The 20,870-nt window shown below is 42.1% G+C and overlaps 1 protein-coding gene across 1 annotated transcript in view; it reads left to right on the forward strand.

Annotated features, from left to right (window-relative positions):
• The window catches only part of LOC137528919 (cytochrome P450 2H2-like), a 45,018-nt gene that overhangs the window by 2,436 nt on the left and 21,712 nt on the right, over nt 1–20,870 (forward strand). The window contains exons 2-6 of the mRNA XM_068250683.1: nt 4,691–4,853; nt 5,516–5,665; nt 11,045–11,205; nt 15,640–15,816; nt 20,482–20,623. Coding sequence (XP_068106784.1) covers nt 4,691–4,853; nt 5,516–5,665; nt 11,045–11,205; nt 15,640–15,816; nt 20,482–20,623 — 793 coding nt within the window. The remainder of the gene's footprint in view (nt 1–4,690; nt 4,854–5,515; nt 5,666–11,044; nt 11,206–15,639; nt 15,817–20,481; nt 20,624–20,870) is intronic.

A 20,870-nucleotide genomic window follows, 5' to 3' on the forward strand; every position in this document is an offset into this window, starting at 1 on the left:
CGGGAGGGAGAGAAGCTGCGGCGAGTGCACCGATCAACTACCAGGAGCTGGAAGAAGCCCCAGGTAAGTGCCATTTGTTTTTTATATAATGCGCGGATCTTCCCTTTAATGCTCTGCCTGGCCTTGACTGCAGTGGCTGTCAGTTGCTGTTTGTTTTTGACTTTTCTGTCCAAAGTTTAGTGCTTATCGAGTGAATTGAATGCTGAGTTGGATTAGGATCAGGTGACTGTTTTGGCCATTCAAGAATTTTCCACTTTTTTTGGCTTAATAAACTCCTGGGTTTCTTTGGCTGTATGTTTTGGGTCATTGTTCATCTGCCTTATAAAACATTGCCCAAGAAATTCGACTGCATTTAGCTCGATGTAAGCAGACAGTATGGGCTTGATTCACAAAAGAGTGCTAACTGTTAGCACGGCCGTTTTCACGCGAATGTTCGCATTGCGCGCGATCACGAATTTTCGCGTGCAAATGCGAATTTTCGCGCGAAAACGATTCGCGGGAAAATTTGCGTTTGCATGCGAAAACGTTATCGTTTCACGCGAAAATTCGCAATCGCGCGAAAATTCACACGAAAACGGCCGTGCTAACAGTTAGCACTCTTTTGTGAATCAAGCCCTATGTCTCTAAACACCTCAGAATTGATTCAGCTGCTCCTGTCCTGTGTCACATCATCAATAAACACTAGTACCCTAGTGCCACTGGCAGCCATGCACGCCCAAGCCATACACTGCCCCATCGTGTTTTACAGATGATGTGGTGTGCTTTGGATAATAAGCTGTTCCATGCCTTCTCCATACTTTTTTCTTGCCATCATTCTGGTAGAGGTTGATCTGACATCCTTCCCGGCAGTCTTGCGTTCTTTACGTACACGAGACTGCTGGAAGGAGGTCAGAGCTGGAGGAGGACTTAGATCTGCGCAGCCGCACTTGCGGCTATGAGAACTGCGCAGCCACGGCAGGACCTGGTGGCCATCTTTAGTGGGGAAGCTGAGGGCGACCTGGGGGGTTCGGGTTGGGACCCCCTCCTGCCCCCCACCCCGAGCCTGGGAATTACAATACAGATGCAGCAGAATGAAACGGGGGACGCAGATGGCGATCATGAAACGGTATTTAACTTTTTTTACCTTCTTCACCTCGTAAGTCCCTGGCAGTATGGTTATGTAAAGATTTTTTTTCCAAAAGTGGTGCAATTTTTTCACAAGCTTTCAGACCCTAAAAATCATACCGCTTGATAGATTTGTGGCAGCCCTGCACATTCCACACCTCTGATAGATCCAACTCGGGATTACTGCTCTTAACTGCAGATTTCACTCCCGAGCCGGACTCGGGGCTACGACTAAGGAGGTTATCCTCCCTGGCGGTAAGCCCGAACTGAGTTCAGGCTATGCCGCCATGGAGGATTTCTCAGGACCTCGGGGGCCAATTTACATAATTTTTTTTTGGTACACGCAGCAAGCACTTTGCTAGCTGCGTGTACAAACCGACAATTTGGGTGCGCCCATACAATTTAATGTAAAATGGTAGCTACAAGGCGTGGAAGCCCTTCCATTGGGGGAACCATTATTGGATATGGATATCAGTAAACATCATAAAAAACAAACAAACGGCAACTCTAGGTGTAAACCGTTTAATATAGAGTTAATGTGCTGGATAAAATGGAGTCAGCCCTTCCATTGGGCGAACCATTATTTTTCTATTATAAAACATTATCGGATACAAAACAAGGTTTATTTTTCCATTATAAAATAGAATTCCCCTTCTCCTTCCCTCTCTTCTTTTGTACTACCCCATTACTGTACGTTGATTAGGTACTGGACACCTGTGTACATGGTGAAACTCAAACAGTATAAGAATGTGACATTAATCTGCCTGTAATTTATGCAACCTTACAACAAACATGATAGTACTAAATTATCAGACATCCTCTGCTAACATTCTGCATCAGTGCCAGATATACCGGCGAAATTGTATATTTCTATTTATATTGTTTGCGCTGCTGTTTAACCACTTGACCACTGAGGGGTTTTACCCCTTTAGGACCAGAGCAATTTTCACCTGTCAGCGCTCCTCCCATTCTTTCGCCAATAACTTAGTCACAACGACATGATCTATATCTCATTTTTCTCGCCACCAATTAGGCTTTCTTTAGGAGGTACATTTTGCTAAGAATTATTTTATTCTAAATACATTTTAATTGGAATAATAAGAAAAAAAATAGGGAAAATTAATTATTTCTCAGTTTTCAGCCAGTATAGTTTTAAATTAAAACGTTCTACTGTTTATAAAACCCACACATTTTATTTGCCCATTTGTCCCGGTACAACGTTTAAAATTTTTCCCTAGTACAATGTATGGGGCCAATATTTTATTTGAAAATAAAGGTGCATTTTTTCCAGTATTGCGTCAATCAGTATTTATAAGCCCGCAAATTAAAAATTACAGTAATATACCCCCTTGACATACCTATTTAAAAAGTTCTGTCCCTAAGGCAACTATTTATGTATTTTTTTATGTACATTATATATATATATATATATATATATATATATATATATATATATATATATATATATATATATATATATAGTGTGGGAGTGAAATATTTTATTAAATAAAATGTGGTGTGATGTAGTTTTACTATTTGGCCACAAGATGTCCTCAGTCATTATTAATATGTGGCAGTGTAACAGCCTGAAGATACAATGGCCTCAATTCGCTAAGCATTTTAGACTAGTCTACTGATGGTTTGGTCAGTTGCATCAAAGGGGATTCACTATTACTAAATGTTTTAGACCTGTTTTAAGACCTGGTCTAAACCATTTGGCAATTAGGTGGGTAAAGCAGGGGCAATTATCAAAAGATGCAATTCACAAGCAAGTAGCTATGACTGACATCCTTCTACTTTGACAAGCTCTTCTTTGCATACAATTAAACTCCTGCATAATTAATTCAAAAGGTTCCATCCTCACATCTAAAATAACTCACAGAATTACTTTACCGATAGAAATCAGCTGGCCTAATCTCTGTAAGAAAAAGTGGGCGTGGTTACTCCTTGTTTGCCATTGTGACTTGTGTAATTAATGAATGTTAGACCAGGTCTAAAAACAGGTCTAAAACATTATACCAAACCATCAGTAGACTAAAAACCATCTGTAGACTAGTCTAAACTGCTTAGTGAATTGAGGCCATAGACGCATGCATCTAATAGATGCCGGCATTCATTGATTTGGGGGCTTAGATTTATGAATGGGAACTGTGTTTCCATTTATTAATGTCCCCGCTAACCGGTGGTAACAGTAGCTGCCTGCTCCAATTGAATAACTTTCACGTCCCTGAGACTTCAGGTGAAGTTTCCCAGGGCGTGATTATACTGCACCTACTGTATATTGTAAAAAAAATATAAATAATATTCATTACAGAACTTGGTTTATTTTTTTTTCCACCATGGTTAAGGTTACACTCTGTGTGTGTGTGTGTGTGTGGGGGGGGGGGGGTGGGGGGGGTGATGGGAGTTTAAGAATAGGCATCAAGGGAGTGGGTTTAGTTTAGGCAACAGGAGGGGGGGTTAAGGTTGGGCGTCGGGAGTGGGGTTTTAAGGTTACTTGAGACACCAAAGTGCGCCCCCCATGCCTACCACCCCACTGTTCACACACTGATTGCTATTAGACTAAGAGGCACCTCAGGGCTCCCAACCCCCCCCCCAGCACATTAATCTCTAGTTATCTGGCTTGCAGTCATTGCCATGTATCCCCTTTTCTCATTTATCTCTGCTTCAAACACAATAGAGGAATGATGACTAAGTGATTTGTGCACCCCCTCCTACACTGCATACTGATGCTGGAGCCTCTGTCGCCTCTGCCTTTGCCTGGCCCTTTTGGTATCAATTGTAATTAGCACTGCAAAAGTTTAGAATATTGGTACATTTAACAATATTGTATTAGCGGCTATTTCAGTTGTAGTGATTATGATAAAGTATAGTTATATTACAAAAAGTGCTCTAATTACGGTATTTTGCACCCGACAGGACGGAGAGAGGAACGGGAAGGCTTTATGGGATTCAGAGACTTCCCTCTCCATTAATACTGTATCCAACCTGAAGTTTCCTCACTTCAAGCTAGCTTTAAGAGGCAAGACCATTAAGCTTTGTATACATACTGGATTAAACTCAACCTGACAGTCAAAAAAAATCCGCCTTGACCAAGAATCTAGAGTGAATCCAGAGTGTATACAGCTGCCGCCTGATGTCTCCTAAAGATCTGGCATGACTTATCCCCAATGTCCGATCGACCCCCAAGTGTATTGTTAACCCCATTAAATCCCCCCACATTGTCCTTCCACTCCTCCAGTATAGTGATGTGTCTGTACTTAATTGGGCCCCAAACTTTTGCCTGAGGGATCACATCCCAGTCCTTGGCGGGGGACAGAAATCCGTCATGTGCACGTAGCTATACCCTCCATTCTTCCATCCATTTCACAAACACACCTGAAAATGATGAGGACACTCAGTAAAGATCTTGCAGTGGCATGGCTATGCTAATAATGAGGGGCAGGTGTCTTGCTGCAGATGACATGTAACCTTCATTATCTAACAGAAAATATTGCATTATAGCTCATATTGTATATCACAGTGCCAGTTCTTCTATAACACTCCATCTAAAATGGTTAAATAACAATGCATTTCTTTTCCTCAGCTTAGTGAGACCTATGGACCGGTGTACACAGTGTATCTGGCAAATATTCCAGCTGTTATGCTTATTGGCTATGACGCTGTGAAGGAGGCACTGGTTGATCGCAGTGACGTGTTTAGTGCCAGAGGTGAAATTGGTGCAGTTGAACTTCTTTTTAAAGGTTTTGGTAAGATACTATAATTCATTACAGACTTGCAAGAATTTTATATAAAAAAAATCCTACACATGAACTCTGAATAATAGTAGTAATGTTCATAAACCACTGCTTGCTCTTCTTTCTTTGGCTGCCTTCAGCTCTCGAGGAAGATGTATGCAACAGATTAGTAATAAATGACTCATTAACCCTTAACATTAACATCAGAAAACTGTGCAGTGTACTAGGGCAGCAAATGGGACCTGTGGAAAACAAAAATGGGGAGCAATAGGACAGTTTCACCAGTAATGGAGTCATGTGATGCCTAAAGTGTTTAAAGAGGGCTTGGATGATTTACTTGTATTGAAGGACATCCATGGCTGTAATTACTAGGTACTTTCTAGTGTTGAGCCAAGGATTTTATCTGATTGCCATCTGAAGTTAGGAAGGATTTTTTTTTTGGTCCAAGCCCTTTAAGGTTTTTTTTTTTGTTTTCCTGTGGATCAACTATGTGAGGGTGCAGGCTAGTGTTGTATCATAATTTTTGGTTGAACTCAATGAACGTGTTTCTTTATTCAACCCAACAACAAACCATGTAACTAAGATAAAATGTAAGACAATAAGTCCCACACCATCATGGGTGTGATACTTAAGAAAATGTGCTAATATTTCAAGTCAATGTCTTTAATTTTTAGGGGTCATCATGAGTAATGGAGAAAGATGGAAGACTTTGCGTCGATTCTCACTCATGACAATGAGAAATTTTGGGATGGGGAAAAGGAGTGTGGAGGAAAGAATCCAAGAGGAAGCCCAATTTCTCGGGGAGAAATTTATGAAGCTCAAAGGTAAGTGGAGATAAATGCAAATGAAACAAGTGTAGTGATGGTCATGTCTAGGAGAACTCATGAAGAGGCATGTGATCAGTTTGGACAGGTGATAGATATATCTACGTTTTTGATTTGCTAGTCATGATGAAATCTATCAGCTGATAAAACAAATCACATGCTTCTCCATGAGTTCTCCTAGACATGATGACCATCACTACTAGAGTGGCTATTGGATAATTTTGAAGTCCACTGTCATTACCTTATATTCAATATGAATCATAGTGTATGCAGCTATAGCCCAACTATCGCAAGGAATTAAAAGTAGATATAGAAAAGTCCTAACATTCCTGTGCTTTACTGTAACGTTTGCGGAATTGTTTTCGTGGTCAACACACGAGAGTACACTGACACAGCATAAACCTTCCACAAGCGTATAATTGGGTGAACCCAGGCTAGGTGCAATGCATCAGCAGAGGGCAATTCCCACCAGCAGATGGTGCTGTGGAGTGCAGACGAGCACAGCCTCTGCACGGCCACAAATGCCAGATGGGGATCTAAGACAGTGCGGAGCTGAACAGCCCTTAAAGAGAAGAGCACAGAGATAGGCTAAATGTGTGTTCCCCAATCTAGTCGCCACCCAGCGACGGTGAACACACATTCGCAGAAACAAAGTATGAACGCGATCGCGAGAGAAGCGATCGCCAGAAGTGACACAAGACTGACCAGAACAGAACACAAGAGTAGAAAAGGCACAGCAAACGACAATGAGAAAATAACAAAAAATAACAAACGCTAGCTAAACGCGAACACCGCACTCATTCGCAACAGCGAACGCGTTTATGCGCGATCTCCGCACGTTAAGCGCAACAGAGACAAGCACGCCTAACTAACCACCGACAGACAAACACGAAACAAAGAACGCGAGCGCTTGCTTAATGGTTACCTCACCGAGCCTACAGCAAGCGTTCGTATCAGACAAGACAGACAAACGGAAAACAGGAATATGAGAGGAAAGATCCACTGCTCTTTCTGTCAGAGTGAGTGCGATCCGAGTTCAGGAACAAGAAAGCAGATCAGAAGGATCCACAGCCGCTACCGCTAGGGGCTAGTGCGATTCAAGCACGACAGACAGATGAGATAGCAGGGAGCAACCGCTGCTCCAGCTATACTCCAAGAACAAAGATCAGAAGGATCCACAGCCGCTACCGCTAGAGGCTAGTGCGATCCAAACACGACAGACAGATGAGGTAGCCGGTAGCAACCGCTGCTCCAGCTTACACTCCAAGAACAAAGATCAGAAGGATCCACAGCCGCTACCGCTAGAGGCTAGTGCGATCCAAACAAGACAGACAGATTAACAGAAGGGGCTACCAGTAGCGACCGCTGCTCTGGTTAGCACCCCAGACAGACAGAACGATTTCCTGACAACCACCGTTGGTGACAGGACAATCGCAACAGAGAGGCAATACAGACAAAACAGATATCAAGCTAACTGCACTAGGGAAGCTGCCTAGTGCAGTCCCAAGAATTACTCTAAGATAACTTTGACAAGAAATAGCATGGCTGACACTCTAAGAGTGTTTCAACAAACCCTGAAGGAATGACCAGCAAAGGACTCTGGGAAAACATGGGGTTTTATACTGCGAGCCTACAAATTAGTTAGGTGGGTGATTTGCATAACCAATGTATGCAAATTCCTCAGCAGCAGAGCAGATCAGAAACTTGCAAAGGAAAGACAGGTCTCTCTTCCAGAGACCTGCAGCCCATAGACTAGAGGAATGGTCAAACAGCTGTCTGCCTGTGCAGCCAGCTGAGCGGATCCTTACAGTTACAGTGTTGCTTGTTAGTGAACTGTTTAAAATGTTATGTATTATGGGATAATTTCTGAAAATATATGACCAAATCTAATACATTTGCTGGCCTCATTTATTTAAAGTGCTTGTTCAGATGAGGTTTTTGGTCACGTTCATAAAAAATAATCAAAAATATAGTGGTGCTTTGTGAACCAGTATATCACCTGAAGACGGCTTGCATCTTTCACCAAAGATTTGTCTCTATTGTGCTGGAGATGTTCATCTCAAACAGGTAACCTTCTACATGTTCTATGGGACTACCCAGTAGTCAAGGATTTATGTACCAAAAAAACTTACTACAATCAGTTTTACCTGCTGATCTTGAATGATCCCCTACCCTAGCATTATTACTGGTAGGTCTAGATAAATATGATAAACACTTTCAACCCATTATATACCATACACTGATCTGATAGTCAGCGATTCAAATGATCACTGCCTCCTGAAAATCTACAGCTAAGATGATTTTTGGTCATCCTTTCTTCACTGATTGTACTAAATTTAAAGAGACTCTGTAACAAAAATGTCATCCTTTTTTTTACCATCCTACAAGTTCCTACACCTATTCTAATGTGCTCTGGCTTACTGCAGCACTTTCTACTATCACCGTCTTTGTAATAAATCAATGTGTCTTTCCCCTGTCGGACTTGTTGCCCTGTGTCTGGAAGGCTGCCAACTCTTCTGTGCTGATCTGTTATGCACACCCCTCTCCAGGCCCCTCTATGCACACTCTAGTGTATGTGTTATTTACATAAGCCAGCAGTGTCTCTGCTCTCTTATCAGTGAGAGAAGAGAGCTGGATAAAAATCTTCCTCTGTTAGGCTGTGAAAGGAGCTGGCTGACACATACTGAGGAATTACAGACAGGTCAGAGCTGTCTGCAGGAAGAAACGATCAACCTCACAGCCTGTCACTAGTATTCAGTGGATGAGAGCTGCAGGGGGACATAAGGTAAACACACAAATGATCTCTTGAGATTCAAAAGGAAGGCTGTATACAGCCTGCTTGTGTATGGATGTATTTTCTATGTGTGGACATACTGTACATCAAAGTACTTCCTGTTTTGGTGGCCATTTTGTTTGTTTATAAACAAACGTTTTAAAACTACTTTTAATGCGGCGGGGAGCGGCGAAATTGTGACAGAGGGTAATAGGAGATGTCCCCTAACGCACTAGTATGTTTACTTTTGTGTGATTTTAACAATACAGATTCTCTTTAAAGTGAACCGAGCACCTTTTTTTTATCATTCAAGACATTTCTATAGCACATGAAAAATGCATGCCGACAATCTGTTTCATTATTAAAATAAACTTTCATTTTACCTTGTATTTTACATTCAGAGTAGATAAATTACCCTGTTTCAGCAGGGCTGCCAGGCCGTCCCCGGCCGCAGAGCTTTCAGGTTCCTAATTGTTTTATTGGGCTAATTACCAAGAGGTAAACAATGCTATTAGACAACAAAGGGGGTTAGTAATTAGGACTGTTTCTTCAAAGACCTAGTTTGTGTCAATGTGTCAAGATAGCATCTCTGACTTCTGTAAATAAGGAATGTGAAAAGGGGAGGGGGGAACATGGCAGCTTCTATGCCAGGAGAGATTCCATTGAAAGAGAATGTGCTCAGTTCCCTTAAGATGGAACATACTGTCTGAAGTAATAACGTTCAGGATATCTCGGAATTCCTCTTGCTCACAACCTGGTTCAATCACTACTCTTGATAAATGTTGCCTTATTACTAAAGCTTAGAACAATGAAGTGAACCTATCAACCTTGGGCGGGTAAAACGGGACGTGATGCATCTATTATAAAATCATCCTAGAACTTTGTTTTGTGTTTTCTGTATAACACTTGTTCAATACTTGTATAAAAATATTATCAGGCAATATTTAATAAGGGGCAGATTATTTTAAAGCAGATCTCCAGTGTAACTTAAAGTGACACTGAAGCAAACAAAACCTTATAATATAATGAATTGTATGTGTAGAACGGATAATTAGTAGGACATTAGTAGCAAAGAAAAGAGTCTCGCTTTTTACAAACCGCACTCTGTATTTTAAACTATTAAACAGAACAGAGCTAATGATTCTTTGAACTACTACAGTAAAATCTTATCTAAATCTGTCTCTAACGGTTTCTTTAATGTTTAAGTGCTTCAGAAATCAGCACTGTAGCCGAACCATGTTGGGTCGAAGAGCTCAGAGAAGCTCTTTTGCACGCATAACAACTGAAGTTTCTTAACTCTTCCTGTACTGTAAAATTTATTTGCTACTAATGCTCTATTTATTAGCTGTACTACACATACAATTCATTATATTATAAGTTTATTTTCGCTTCAGGTTTGCTTTAAAGATAGTGTCAGGGACACTATCTCTAAATACTATAAGGGATTTGTACCGCATCTTTACTATTTATTCACCCCTCACCCACTTTGTGTCATATCAGGAGAAGGCCCCGCCATGGCATTTTCTCTGAGGGCGGGGCCACCTTCTCCACAGCCCAGCCTACAGCTCTGTAGCTACCGTAGCTCCCAGCTCGGTGGCATAATGGTGTAAGGATGGAATTTTCCCAGAATGGGGTGTTCCCTTCTCCTTATATGGCACAAAGTGGGAAAGGGGGTGAGTAAATGTATAAAGAGCTCATTATATATTTACTCACCCCCTCATCCCTGACCCTATATTTAAGTTACACTGAACTTATGCTTTTAGTAGTTTTTTTTTTTTTTTTGCTATGTACTGAAATATTATGTATATTATGTACTGTAAATAACGGTAAAACCGAGATACACTTAAAGCATGAGTGTCTATTCCAAGCATGCAAATACCTAGGCTGTGTTCCTTTTCTTCTTTGTATTCCTGAAAGAGTTAAATATTCTTGTCTGCAAGTAAAAATATCTTAACAGTTGGGTCCTAGTTGGACTAAATAGCGGAAGCCTCACTGATAAGGGATTACAGCCATAAATATAGTTTGTGGAAGAGAACAGCTTCTGAGTGCAGGGTATAGATAAAAAAGGTCAGTAGTTCATATATTTTATCTCTGGGTCTCTGAAAGACTGTGCCCAAAGACATTTAATCAGAAAATAAAACTGGGGATTCGAAAAAAAAACAAAAAACATTTTTATGAGTAGGAGGATAGATACAGTTGTTTATCTCAATGTATTTTCACCTCAGTTTTCCTTTAAGAGTAAAATAGAAATTTTACTTGTGGTTGCCCTTTTTTCATCTCTAAAGTGAGAGGAAACTAAACTTTAAATTAATCCTAGGCACATATTCCAGGTTGGTGCTCAGTGTTCATGCCATGACTCCAGATTGATTTTCTAATTTATTTCTACTTGCATTCATATTTACAAATGAGCTTGAATTCAAACTGTAAAGAAATTTCCATGAATTTGAAACATAGCAACTAATCATTTAGTTGGCAGCTGGTTTAGTTCAGTTCATCTTGTTCAGTTTCAATTCAGCAGAACTTTGCCTGGAATGTTGAGTTTCAAGTTTACCATTATACTATATTTCAAGCTTACTGTACTGACTATTCTTTCTGTTTGATAATAGATCGTCCATTTGACCCATCAAATCATCTGAGGTTGGCTGTATCCAATGTCATCTGCTCCATTGTACTTGGTGAGAGATTTGATTATGATGACAAGAAGTTCATAGACCTCGTGGGAAACTTGACAACTATGATCAAAGCAGCAAACACTATATTGGGCCAGGTAAATGTATTAATCAAATCTGCTTTCTTTGTATGCTAAATACGGATAAGACACAAAGCGCCAGGGCTACAACCACTTAGGACGCACTCCATTGGCGGCCAGGATCATTAGGGAGCCTTACCCAGAGACCCCCTACTGTTTTACATACTGGCTTAATCCAAGATTTGATCCCTGGTCAAGGGCTCAAATCCTACATCAAAGGCAACAGCCTTAAGGTGGCCACACACCATACAATTTATGAAAAATCTTTTCAATTCAAGAATTACTATTATTTTTTCTGACTGATTGCAACATTTGAAAAAAAAGTGATTGAAACGCAGAAAAATTGATTGGGTCTGTATATCAAGTAATTGTCAATCTACCCTACACCATTCAAATTTCATAAAAATTGATCAGAAAAATCCAAAAACAGGAAATTCAGATTTCTTGAACGTATGAAAAAAAAAAGCTTTTGATTTTTCAGGATATCCGATCGTTTTTTATTGAATTGCCATAAAATTGGAGAATTTTATTGTATGGTGTGTGGCCACCTTTACCAGTACCCTATCCAATCTAAATAAAAACAAAACTGGGGGAAAAATTGTTCTGATTTTATTTAGATTGGATAGGGAACTGGTAAGGCTGTTGCCTTTGATATAGGATTTGAGCCCTTGACCAAGGTTTAATTACTAATGAAAACTCTCTGAATGTCCCAGCTTTACAAATTGAGACCAAAAATAGTATACAATACAGGAAAATGCCGAACGTACAAGCAGTCGGGGATGAGGGTGTCTACAACTGCATACAAAAGCAAAACTGTGAGAATCCGCTCAGCTGCCTGCGCAGGCAGGCAGCCTTTTGACCATTGTTTAGGTTTGCATGCTGCAGGACTCTGGAAAGGAGACCTTCTGTCAGTTTTGCAGCTTGTGTTGCTGAGGAATTTGCATACATTAGTCATGCAAATCCCTTACCTGCCTTCTTTTGATGACTGGCACTATAAAAGCATTCTGCTCCCAGAATGCTTTGCTGGACATTTCCCTTTCATGGTCTGTTCCTGATGGACACTCCTGGAGTGTCAGCCATTCTCGTTTGTTAAAGTTATCTTAGTGTAATTCATGGGAATGTACTAGGCAGTTTCCCTAGTGCAGTTAGGATTGCATTATCTGTTTTGCCTGTTCCGTCTGTCATGTGTTTGGATCGCACAAGCCCTAGCGTTAGCAGCTGTGGATCCTTCTGATTGAGTCTGGAGTGTAGGTTGGAGCAGCGGTTGTTTCTGCCTACCTCATCTGTTCTGTCTGCCGTGTGTTTGGATCGCACTCGCCCTAGCATTAGAGGCGGTGGATCCTTCTGGTCTGAATCTTGGAGTTAACCTTGGCTGCGGTCGCTATCGGTTACTCCTTCTGTCTGTCGTGTGCTTGGATCACACTGCTCTGGCGGAAGAGCGGTGGGTCTTTTCTCATACTTAGTTCACACTGGCTCTGACAGTAAGAGCAGTGGTTCCTGTGTGACCTTTTCCTGTTGTTTGTTTGTCTGTTTGTTTACGCTTGCTGGTGCCTGCGGTAAGGCAACCGTGTAGCTAGCGTGTCTGTGTGGTGTCTGTCTTGTTTTGGTTAGTTAGGGTGGCACGCTTGTCCCCGGGTGCTTAACGCGCAGGGACCGTGCGTAAACGCGTTCACTGTTGCGAATGAGTGCGGTGGACGCATTTAGCTAGCGTTTGTTATTTTTCTTATCTTCTCATTGTGTGATTTTCTGTGCCTTTGCTACCCTTGTGCACTGTCCTGCTCTGTCTTGTGTCTCTATCGGCAATCGCCAATCTTGCGATTGCGTTCCCACTTTGTTTCCGCTGTTGTGTGTTCACTGTCGCTGGGTGGCGGCTAGATTGGTGCACACACATCCTTTCCCTGTGCTCTTTCTCTTTAAGGGCTCTTCAGCCCCGTTTGTCGGGTTCTGTACAATTCCCATCTGGCATCTGTGGCTGTGCAGCGGCGGTGTTCGCCTGCACTCCACAGCGCAATCTGCCGGTGGGAATTGCCCTCTGCGGGTGCATAGCACCTAGCCTGGGTTTCCCAAAATTATACGCTGGTGGAGGGTTTTCGTTGTGTCAGTGCGCGTCTTGTGCGCTGACCACGAAAACGACCCCGTCACCGTTACAAAAACAAAAACAAAAAATGGCTCTGGTGTACAAGGACGATTTCAGGCCAGATCTTAAATATATAGGTAACATAAATCAATACCATTCAACAATAAAATAAACTTGTGATCCCTGAGGGATTTAGGTGTATTTTCAGGGAATTTCAGTCTAGTCCCCTAAATGATTAATCATGCAGTTAGAGCAAAATTCTCATTTCCACCAGGCATAAAAACCGTGTAAGAAACTTGAGGATAGTAAGTACCAACATTACTCAGTGGAAGGATTAATAACCCTTTCCAATCCATTTTCCAGATTACCCATGATCCCCAACACCTAACCATGCCCCCCAGCACCTATTTTTTTCAGGGTGTTGGGGGGGGGACGTGGGTGATCCTGTGAAAGGATTGAGACCAGGGCTCCTGAGGCTCAAAAACAGAGATCAGTGGTGGGGGGATGGGGTCAGCGCCAGCTCTCGCCCTGTAGCTCCGCCCACTTGCATGAGCGCCAGTGTAATATCATCATTACAAGGTGCCATGTGCTTATGGAGGGAATTAAGGTGTTGGACTTTGTATACACACACATATACAGTTAGGCCCGTAAATATTTGGACAGAGACAACTTTTTTCTAATTTTGGTTCTGTATATTACCACAATGAATTTTAAATGAAACAACTCAGATGCAGTTGAAGTGCAGACTTGCAGCTTTAATCCAGTGGAGTGAACAAGTAGATTCATAAAAATGTGAGGCAACTAAAGCATTTGTAACACAATACCTTCATTTTAGGGGCTCAAAAGTAATTGAACAAATTAAATTCATGGAAATAAAATTTTCATTTCCAATACTTGGTTGAGAACCCTTTGCTGGCGAAAGCTTTGCTCTGCCAGACTTCTACTGCAGCAGCTTTCAGTTGCTGTTTGTTTGTGGGCCTTTCTGTCTGAAGTGTAGTATTCAACAAGTGAAATGCATGCTGAATTGGGTTAGGATCAGGTGACTGAGTTGGCCATCCAAGAATTTCCCACTTTGCTTTAATAAACTCCTGAGTTGCTGTGGCTGTATGTTTTGGGTCATTGTACATCTGTATTCTGAAACACCGCCCAATCAATTGCGCAAACTTTCATGTACATTTTCACAATTACACCCATATGTAATTACCTTTGTAATTTAAATTGATTTCCTAATTTTGCGTAATTTTCATGTAATTTGTACCAGCTTTAGTGGTTATAGAAAAGGCCCCATACATGCTGTTGTCACAGAGTCTGTAATCACATCACTAACTGTCCCTTATAGAAGGCAACCATCTAATGCATACCATGTCTAGGGGCAGTTTTGGGGGGTAAGCCAATTAACTTACCAGTATTTTTTTTTGGGGGGGGGGGGGGGGGGGGCTTTGAGAGTATCAAAAATGGGCGCCTGGAAAAAAGGGCCTGTGGTGTAGCGAAACGTAATGATATTGTCAAAAACCATGTTTTATTGTTTCTTCTTGTTATTTTACAGTCTTCTTGTAATACAAATCTGAAAACATTGTTTATAACACTAAAAACAATAATATATGTATATTCGTTATACTTGTATAATGTGTATAACCATCTTTTATCATTTCTTCATCCAATAAAATCTGAAAATATTGTTTATAACAATGAAAGAAAATATAAATACATTCATAATAACTGTAGTAAAACATTAGTAAATATTACTAACATTTTACTACAGTTAAAAATAACCCAACTCTCATACAGAACCCTCCCTTTACTTATCCCTAGCCCTTAGGTTAGGTGGTCCCTATTCCTAAGACCCCCCCTGTTGGTGCCTAACCCTAAGACCCCCCCCCCCCCCCCCCCCCAGTGATGCCTAACCCTAAAACTCCAATATCTATCGTTTATCAAATTATTATTTTTAATCAATATATTTATTTATTTGAGGAGTGTTTGTATTTTCCAGAAAATATTGTTTTAGTTATGAAACTTTACGTAGATGGAAGCAATATATGTTTGTAAATGTTATTATTCACTGGGCTCCCATTATAAACGTTATTATTCACCGCTGGGCTCCCATTGTAAACGTTATTATTCACCGGGTGCCCAAATTTCCTGTTTGGCTTCCGTCAAATGATATTTAACATGAGAGTCAATGGTGGTGCCCTTTATGTCCACTTGCCTCATGCACTCCTGCTTCCCAAAAAAGCATCACACAGTTTCACAGGTGCCTATACAGAAAATAGATGGGATTTGAGGTGACAGACAGTTTAAAATATAGGTTCGGTGTATGATGTTGTGCTCATAAATTATTGTTGTACAATTTAATAGCATAATTATGTTTGTTTCAGCTATTGAATTTTTTCCCCACCGTATTGAGCTACATTCCCGGCCCCCACCAGATGCTTTTCACAAGTTTTGAAGCCATGAGACAATCTCTCGCAGAGAAGGTAAAGGCACACAAGGAGACACTGGATGAGAATTGTCCTCGTGACCTCATAGATTGTTTCCTGATCAAGATGGAACAGGTGAGCAGGCACAGTATTTTTTTGTCTTGAACATGATTCAGAGCTTTGACTTGCTTTAGAGTTAAAGGGTGCAACACAATAGGCATGATTCACAAAGCGTTTTCACCTGTATTCATCTGTATTTACCTTATCTGTATTTATAAAGGGCCAATATACTGTATCACGCCGCGCTGCACAATAGATAAATGGGTTAACATACAAGGTAGCACATACAAGGAGCTCACAACAAAACAAGATCATGCACATAACAGTAGTTTAGTGTCTGGTCAAAATAGAGTCCTAGTCTGCAATAGGAGTCTTATGCTAGGTAGATGCCATACAATTTTCTGGCAGATTTACCTCCTAGATCGATTATTTCCAACACGCCCGATCTGAATTTCAATCAATTTTTCGATTTTCCGATCAATTTTGTTATCGTTTTTTCAATCTTTTTTTGATAGATTTTCATAGAACTGAACAAAAAATTGATTGAAAAATGATCGAAAAAAAACAATTTAAAAAATGATCGAAATTCAGATCGGACATGTTGGAAATAATGGATCTGGCAGGTAAATCTGCCAGGAAATTGTATGGTGTGTACCTAGCTTTAGACAGTAAGATTGCTGGAAACACTGGGGAGGAGGGCCCTGCAAGAGGCTTACAATCTAAAGGGTGGTGGTAGAGGCAATAGGTGTGTCAGTGTTGAGACGGTGCCCAGCAGAATGTATTATGATAATGATGTGTGTGTGTGTGTGGGGGGGGGGGGGTTAGGGGAGCATGAAAAGGTGGGTGCAGGTTCATTTAAAGGTATTAGAGGTGGGGGCGAGTCTGATAGCTGGTGGGAGCACGTTCCAGAGAGTGGGGGCAGCCCTAGTGAAGTCTTGCAATCATGCATGGGCATGAGATATGCGCAGTGCAAACAGGCACAGATCATTTGAGGAAGGGAGGGGGTGGGCCGGTATATGCCTGTGGACAAGATGGAGATTGGGCAGGCCCTGTGCACCAATTTGTAGGCCAAGCACAGAGTTTTGAAATTCATCCTGAAGTGGATTGGGAGCCAGTGGAGGGCTTTACAGAGGGAAGTTGTAGAGGTCCTGTGATGAGAAGAGTTGATAAGTCTGGCTGCTGCATTCATTACTGATTGAAGGGGAGCTATATGGTTAGAGGGGAGGCTTGATAAAAGGGAATTGCAATAGTCTAGGCGGGAGATAACAAGGGCATGGATGAGGAGTTTTGTGGTGCCAGGAACAGGTAGGAGCCGATCCTGGAAATGTTGCAGAGGTGGAAGCTGCAGGATCATGTAATACTTTGGATGTGGGATGCAAAGGAAAGGGCAAGACCTTGAAAAATAGAAACAAGATAAAACTGGAAGCTGCTAAGTTTAGATTATGGATACAAAATTTTAGAGCAAAAAGTATTGCTTAGGTATCCACTAACAAGAAATGTGGAGAGTTTCTTTCCATCGCCACTTGGGTGTCTGATTCAGCAATCATCCCAATAGCAGTTACTCTACAATGTCAAAACCAAGCAGCAATACAGACTCATTTTTCAGCAAACTAGGTTTAACATGGACCCTCCTACTCCTAAAAGTTACTCTTTTTAGACACCCCACAGTTTTATCTATGTTTAAAAACTTTAAAAAGTAGATTTAATGTTTTATTGTATCTGCTCAATGACACAGTCTTTCCATGACTTAGAGCTAAAATATATGAACTACGGACTTTTTTTTTATTTATCCCTGCGCTCAGAAGTTTTTCTCTTCCAGGACAGTGTTTTCATTATAAGTGAGGGTTACGATAAAGTCCAACAAGGTCCTGACTGGAGAGAAACACTGTCAGGCAGAAAGAGAAAGAAGGAACAAAGACTAGTTATTTGTATTCTTGGCACTACATACACTTTTGAGCAAATCTTTAAACATCACTTCATAAACCCATAACAGATTTTATACTGACTAGAAATTTGGCATATCATTAAATACATCTACTTGGTTACAGACAATAGTGTTTTTGTTTTGTTTTTTAAAAAACAATCACAGAGTTATTACTTTACTTTTTATGAACTAAATCACATTTATAAAGGGTCACAGGTTTACACATACTATCATATAAATATTTTGGTAGAGTTGTCTTTAAATTTTTTCACTTTTTCCAGACTGACATAGTTTGAATCTACATCCTGCTGGTGGCTGTGCGGGTCTGACAGGACGTAGATTCCAACTATTCACTGCCACTCACTCACGCCATCTGCGCCACTGTTCATCGCTGCTCCCGCTCGCTCTGCTGTCTCAGTGACAGCAGAGCTTCTGCATCTCAGTCAAGAGCCAATTTCATTGGCTTCTGACCCTGGCTGTGATTGCTGTGAGCCAATCACAGAAATCACTGAGCAAAATAGGGAAAGGATAGCTCTGGTCCTTAAAGGGAACCAGAGAGGAAGCATATGTAAAAAATTGAAAAAGATTTTATACATACCTGGGGCTTCCTCCAGCTCCATAAGCCTGGATCGCTCCCACGCCGCCATCCTCCGCTGCCTCTATCGCCGGTATCGGGTCCCGTCACTTCCGCCGGACGCGACCAGTTGTACGCATGTTCAGGAGCTCCCTCCGGCTTTGTACGCGTGCGCATGCGTAATATGGAGGGAGCGCACTGCACTTGCGTCACCTGGCTCGACTGGCGGAAATTACGGGACCCGGTACCAGCGGACAGAGGCTGCGGAGGACGGCGGCGTGGGAGCGATCCAGGCTTATGGAGCTGGAGGAAGCCCCAGGTATGTATAAATCTATTTATTCTACGTCTCTGGTTCTCTTTAATTGATACTAGTGATGGGCGAACACCTGGATGTTCGGGTTCGGGCCGAACAGGCCGAACATGGGCCAGATGTTCGGCATGTTCGGCCCGAACCCCGAACTCAATGCAAGTCAATGGGGACCCGAACATGCCGCAATACGGCCCCCCTATGGGGTCGCAGGCATAAGGGGGGAGCATGCCCCGATCGCGGGGGGGGGGGTCGGAAATTCCCCCCACCCCCTCCGCTAGCGCTCCCCCCCTCTGCCCGCTTCCCCATAAAAAAGTTGGCGTAAAGTTAAATATTACCGGTGGTGGCTGCTGCAGTGGCTGGCTGGCAGTGGTGTGAGTGAGGACTAGGAGGAGGAGTCCGAGTATGACGCGTTGAGGCCAGGCAGCGGGCGGTTCAGCGGTAGTACCCTTGTGGTACTTCCGCCCTTTCTCTGACCTCACGTCCTCTACGTGATGACGCATACGATGGTACGCGTGACGCGTACCCTCGTATGCGTCATCACGTAGAGGACGTGAGGTCAGAGAAAGGGCGGAAGTACCACAAGGGTACTACCGCTGAACCGCCCGCTGCCTGGCCTCAACGCGTCATACTCGGACTCCTCCTCCTCATTCACACCACTGCCAGCCAGCCACTGCAGCAGCCACCACCGGTAATATTTAACTTTACGCCAACTTTTTTATGGGGAAGCGGGCAGAGGGGGGAGCGCTAGCGGAGGGGGTGGGGGGAATTTCCGACCCCCCCCCCCCCGCGATCGGGGCATGCTCCCCCTTATGCCTGCGACCCCATAGGGGGGGCGGTATTCGGCCGAACAGGGCCCTGTTCGGCCCTGTTCGGCCGGGCATTTAGTAGTTCGGGCGAACCCGAACGGTTTGGCCGAACACCATCAGGTGTTCGGCCGAACTCGAACATCACCCGAACAGGGTGATGTTCTGCAGAACCCGAACAGTGGCGAACACTGTTCGCCCAACACTAATTGATACCCGAGGTGACATGTGACATGATGAGATAGACATGTGTATGTACAGTGCCTAGCACACAAATAACTATGTTGTGGTACTTTTTTTCTTTCTCTTCCTGAAAGAGTTAAACATCAGGTTTGTAAAAGGCAGTTCCTGTCTTATGCTGGGTACACACGTTACGTTTTTTCGTACGATAGATGCATCCGATTGATAAATTTCCTCATGTCCAATATTACTCACGATCGATTCTGCGTTCAATTTCTCATAATAGTGAATGGAAAAAGATTAGAAAAATGAGCAGAAGATAACAGAATTGAGAGCAGAATTGAGTGCAGAACCGAGCGGAAAAAAAGATTGGGTGGAAAATCGAGCAGAAAAATGTACTGTGTGTATTAGGCATGAGTCAGGACTGAGTCAGACTACAGTGTGACTCTCACTGATAAGAAATTACAATGATAAAACACTTTCCTAGCAGAAAATGGCTTCTGAGAGCAGGAAAGAGATAAAAAGGAACAATAGTTCATAGATTTTAGCTCTTGCATACTTCAATGAAGGTGTCATTTAGAAAAAACAATCAAACAGTAAATACTTAAAAAGTAGATTTAAATATAAAATAAAACCATGGAACATCTTAAAAACGTCATTTTTAAGAGAAGGAGGATAGAGACAATTGTTTATTTCATTCGTTTATTTTCACCTCGGGTGTCCTTTAAGTGGTAGACACCGGGGCACGGGAGGTGCGGTGATCCTCTGCACAACTCCCCACACACATATTAGTTGTCCTTTTTGAAAAATAGTTAGCACTGAGGTACCCTTTAAGAGGGTCAAATGTTAATGGTGTGAAGTATATAAGCAATCTTTAATAACATATTATGGGAGAAGGCGTCACCAATTTTTTGCAATGTTTAAAACTGTTTATAAAAATACATTTTAGGAAAAAAAGAACCCAGAAACAGAATTCCATGAAGAGAACCTAGTAGGAGTAGCAGTTGACCTATTCTTTGCTGGCACTGAAACTACAAGTATAACGCTGCGATACGGCTTCCTGGTAATGCTCAAATACCCGGACATCCAAGGTAAGGTTTATCTCTTCCCACTAGAACTCAAATGCAATAAAGTAATTCCATATTAATGTTAAACATCCAGCTTGTAGGGATGGTACAGGATGCACTTGTCAATTTTGATACTGGGCTCCTGATTTACCAAGCCAAAGAACTGCAAATTGCAATCCTTAGGCTTAGTACACTGCCTTAAGTGAGATGTGATTGATTCTTGCCTGAGCTGGGACAAGGTCCTCCCGCACCCAAGGCTGAGACACCAAAG

The sequence above is a fragment of the Hyperolius riggenbachi genome, chromosome 8 (assembly GCF_040937935.1).
Source record: "Hyperolius riggenbachi isolate aHypRig1 chromosome 8, aHypRig1.pri, whole genome shotgun sequence".
Lineage (NCBI taxonomy): Eukaryota > Metazoa > Chordata > Amphibia > Anura > Hyperoliidae > Hyperolius > Hyperolius riggenbachi.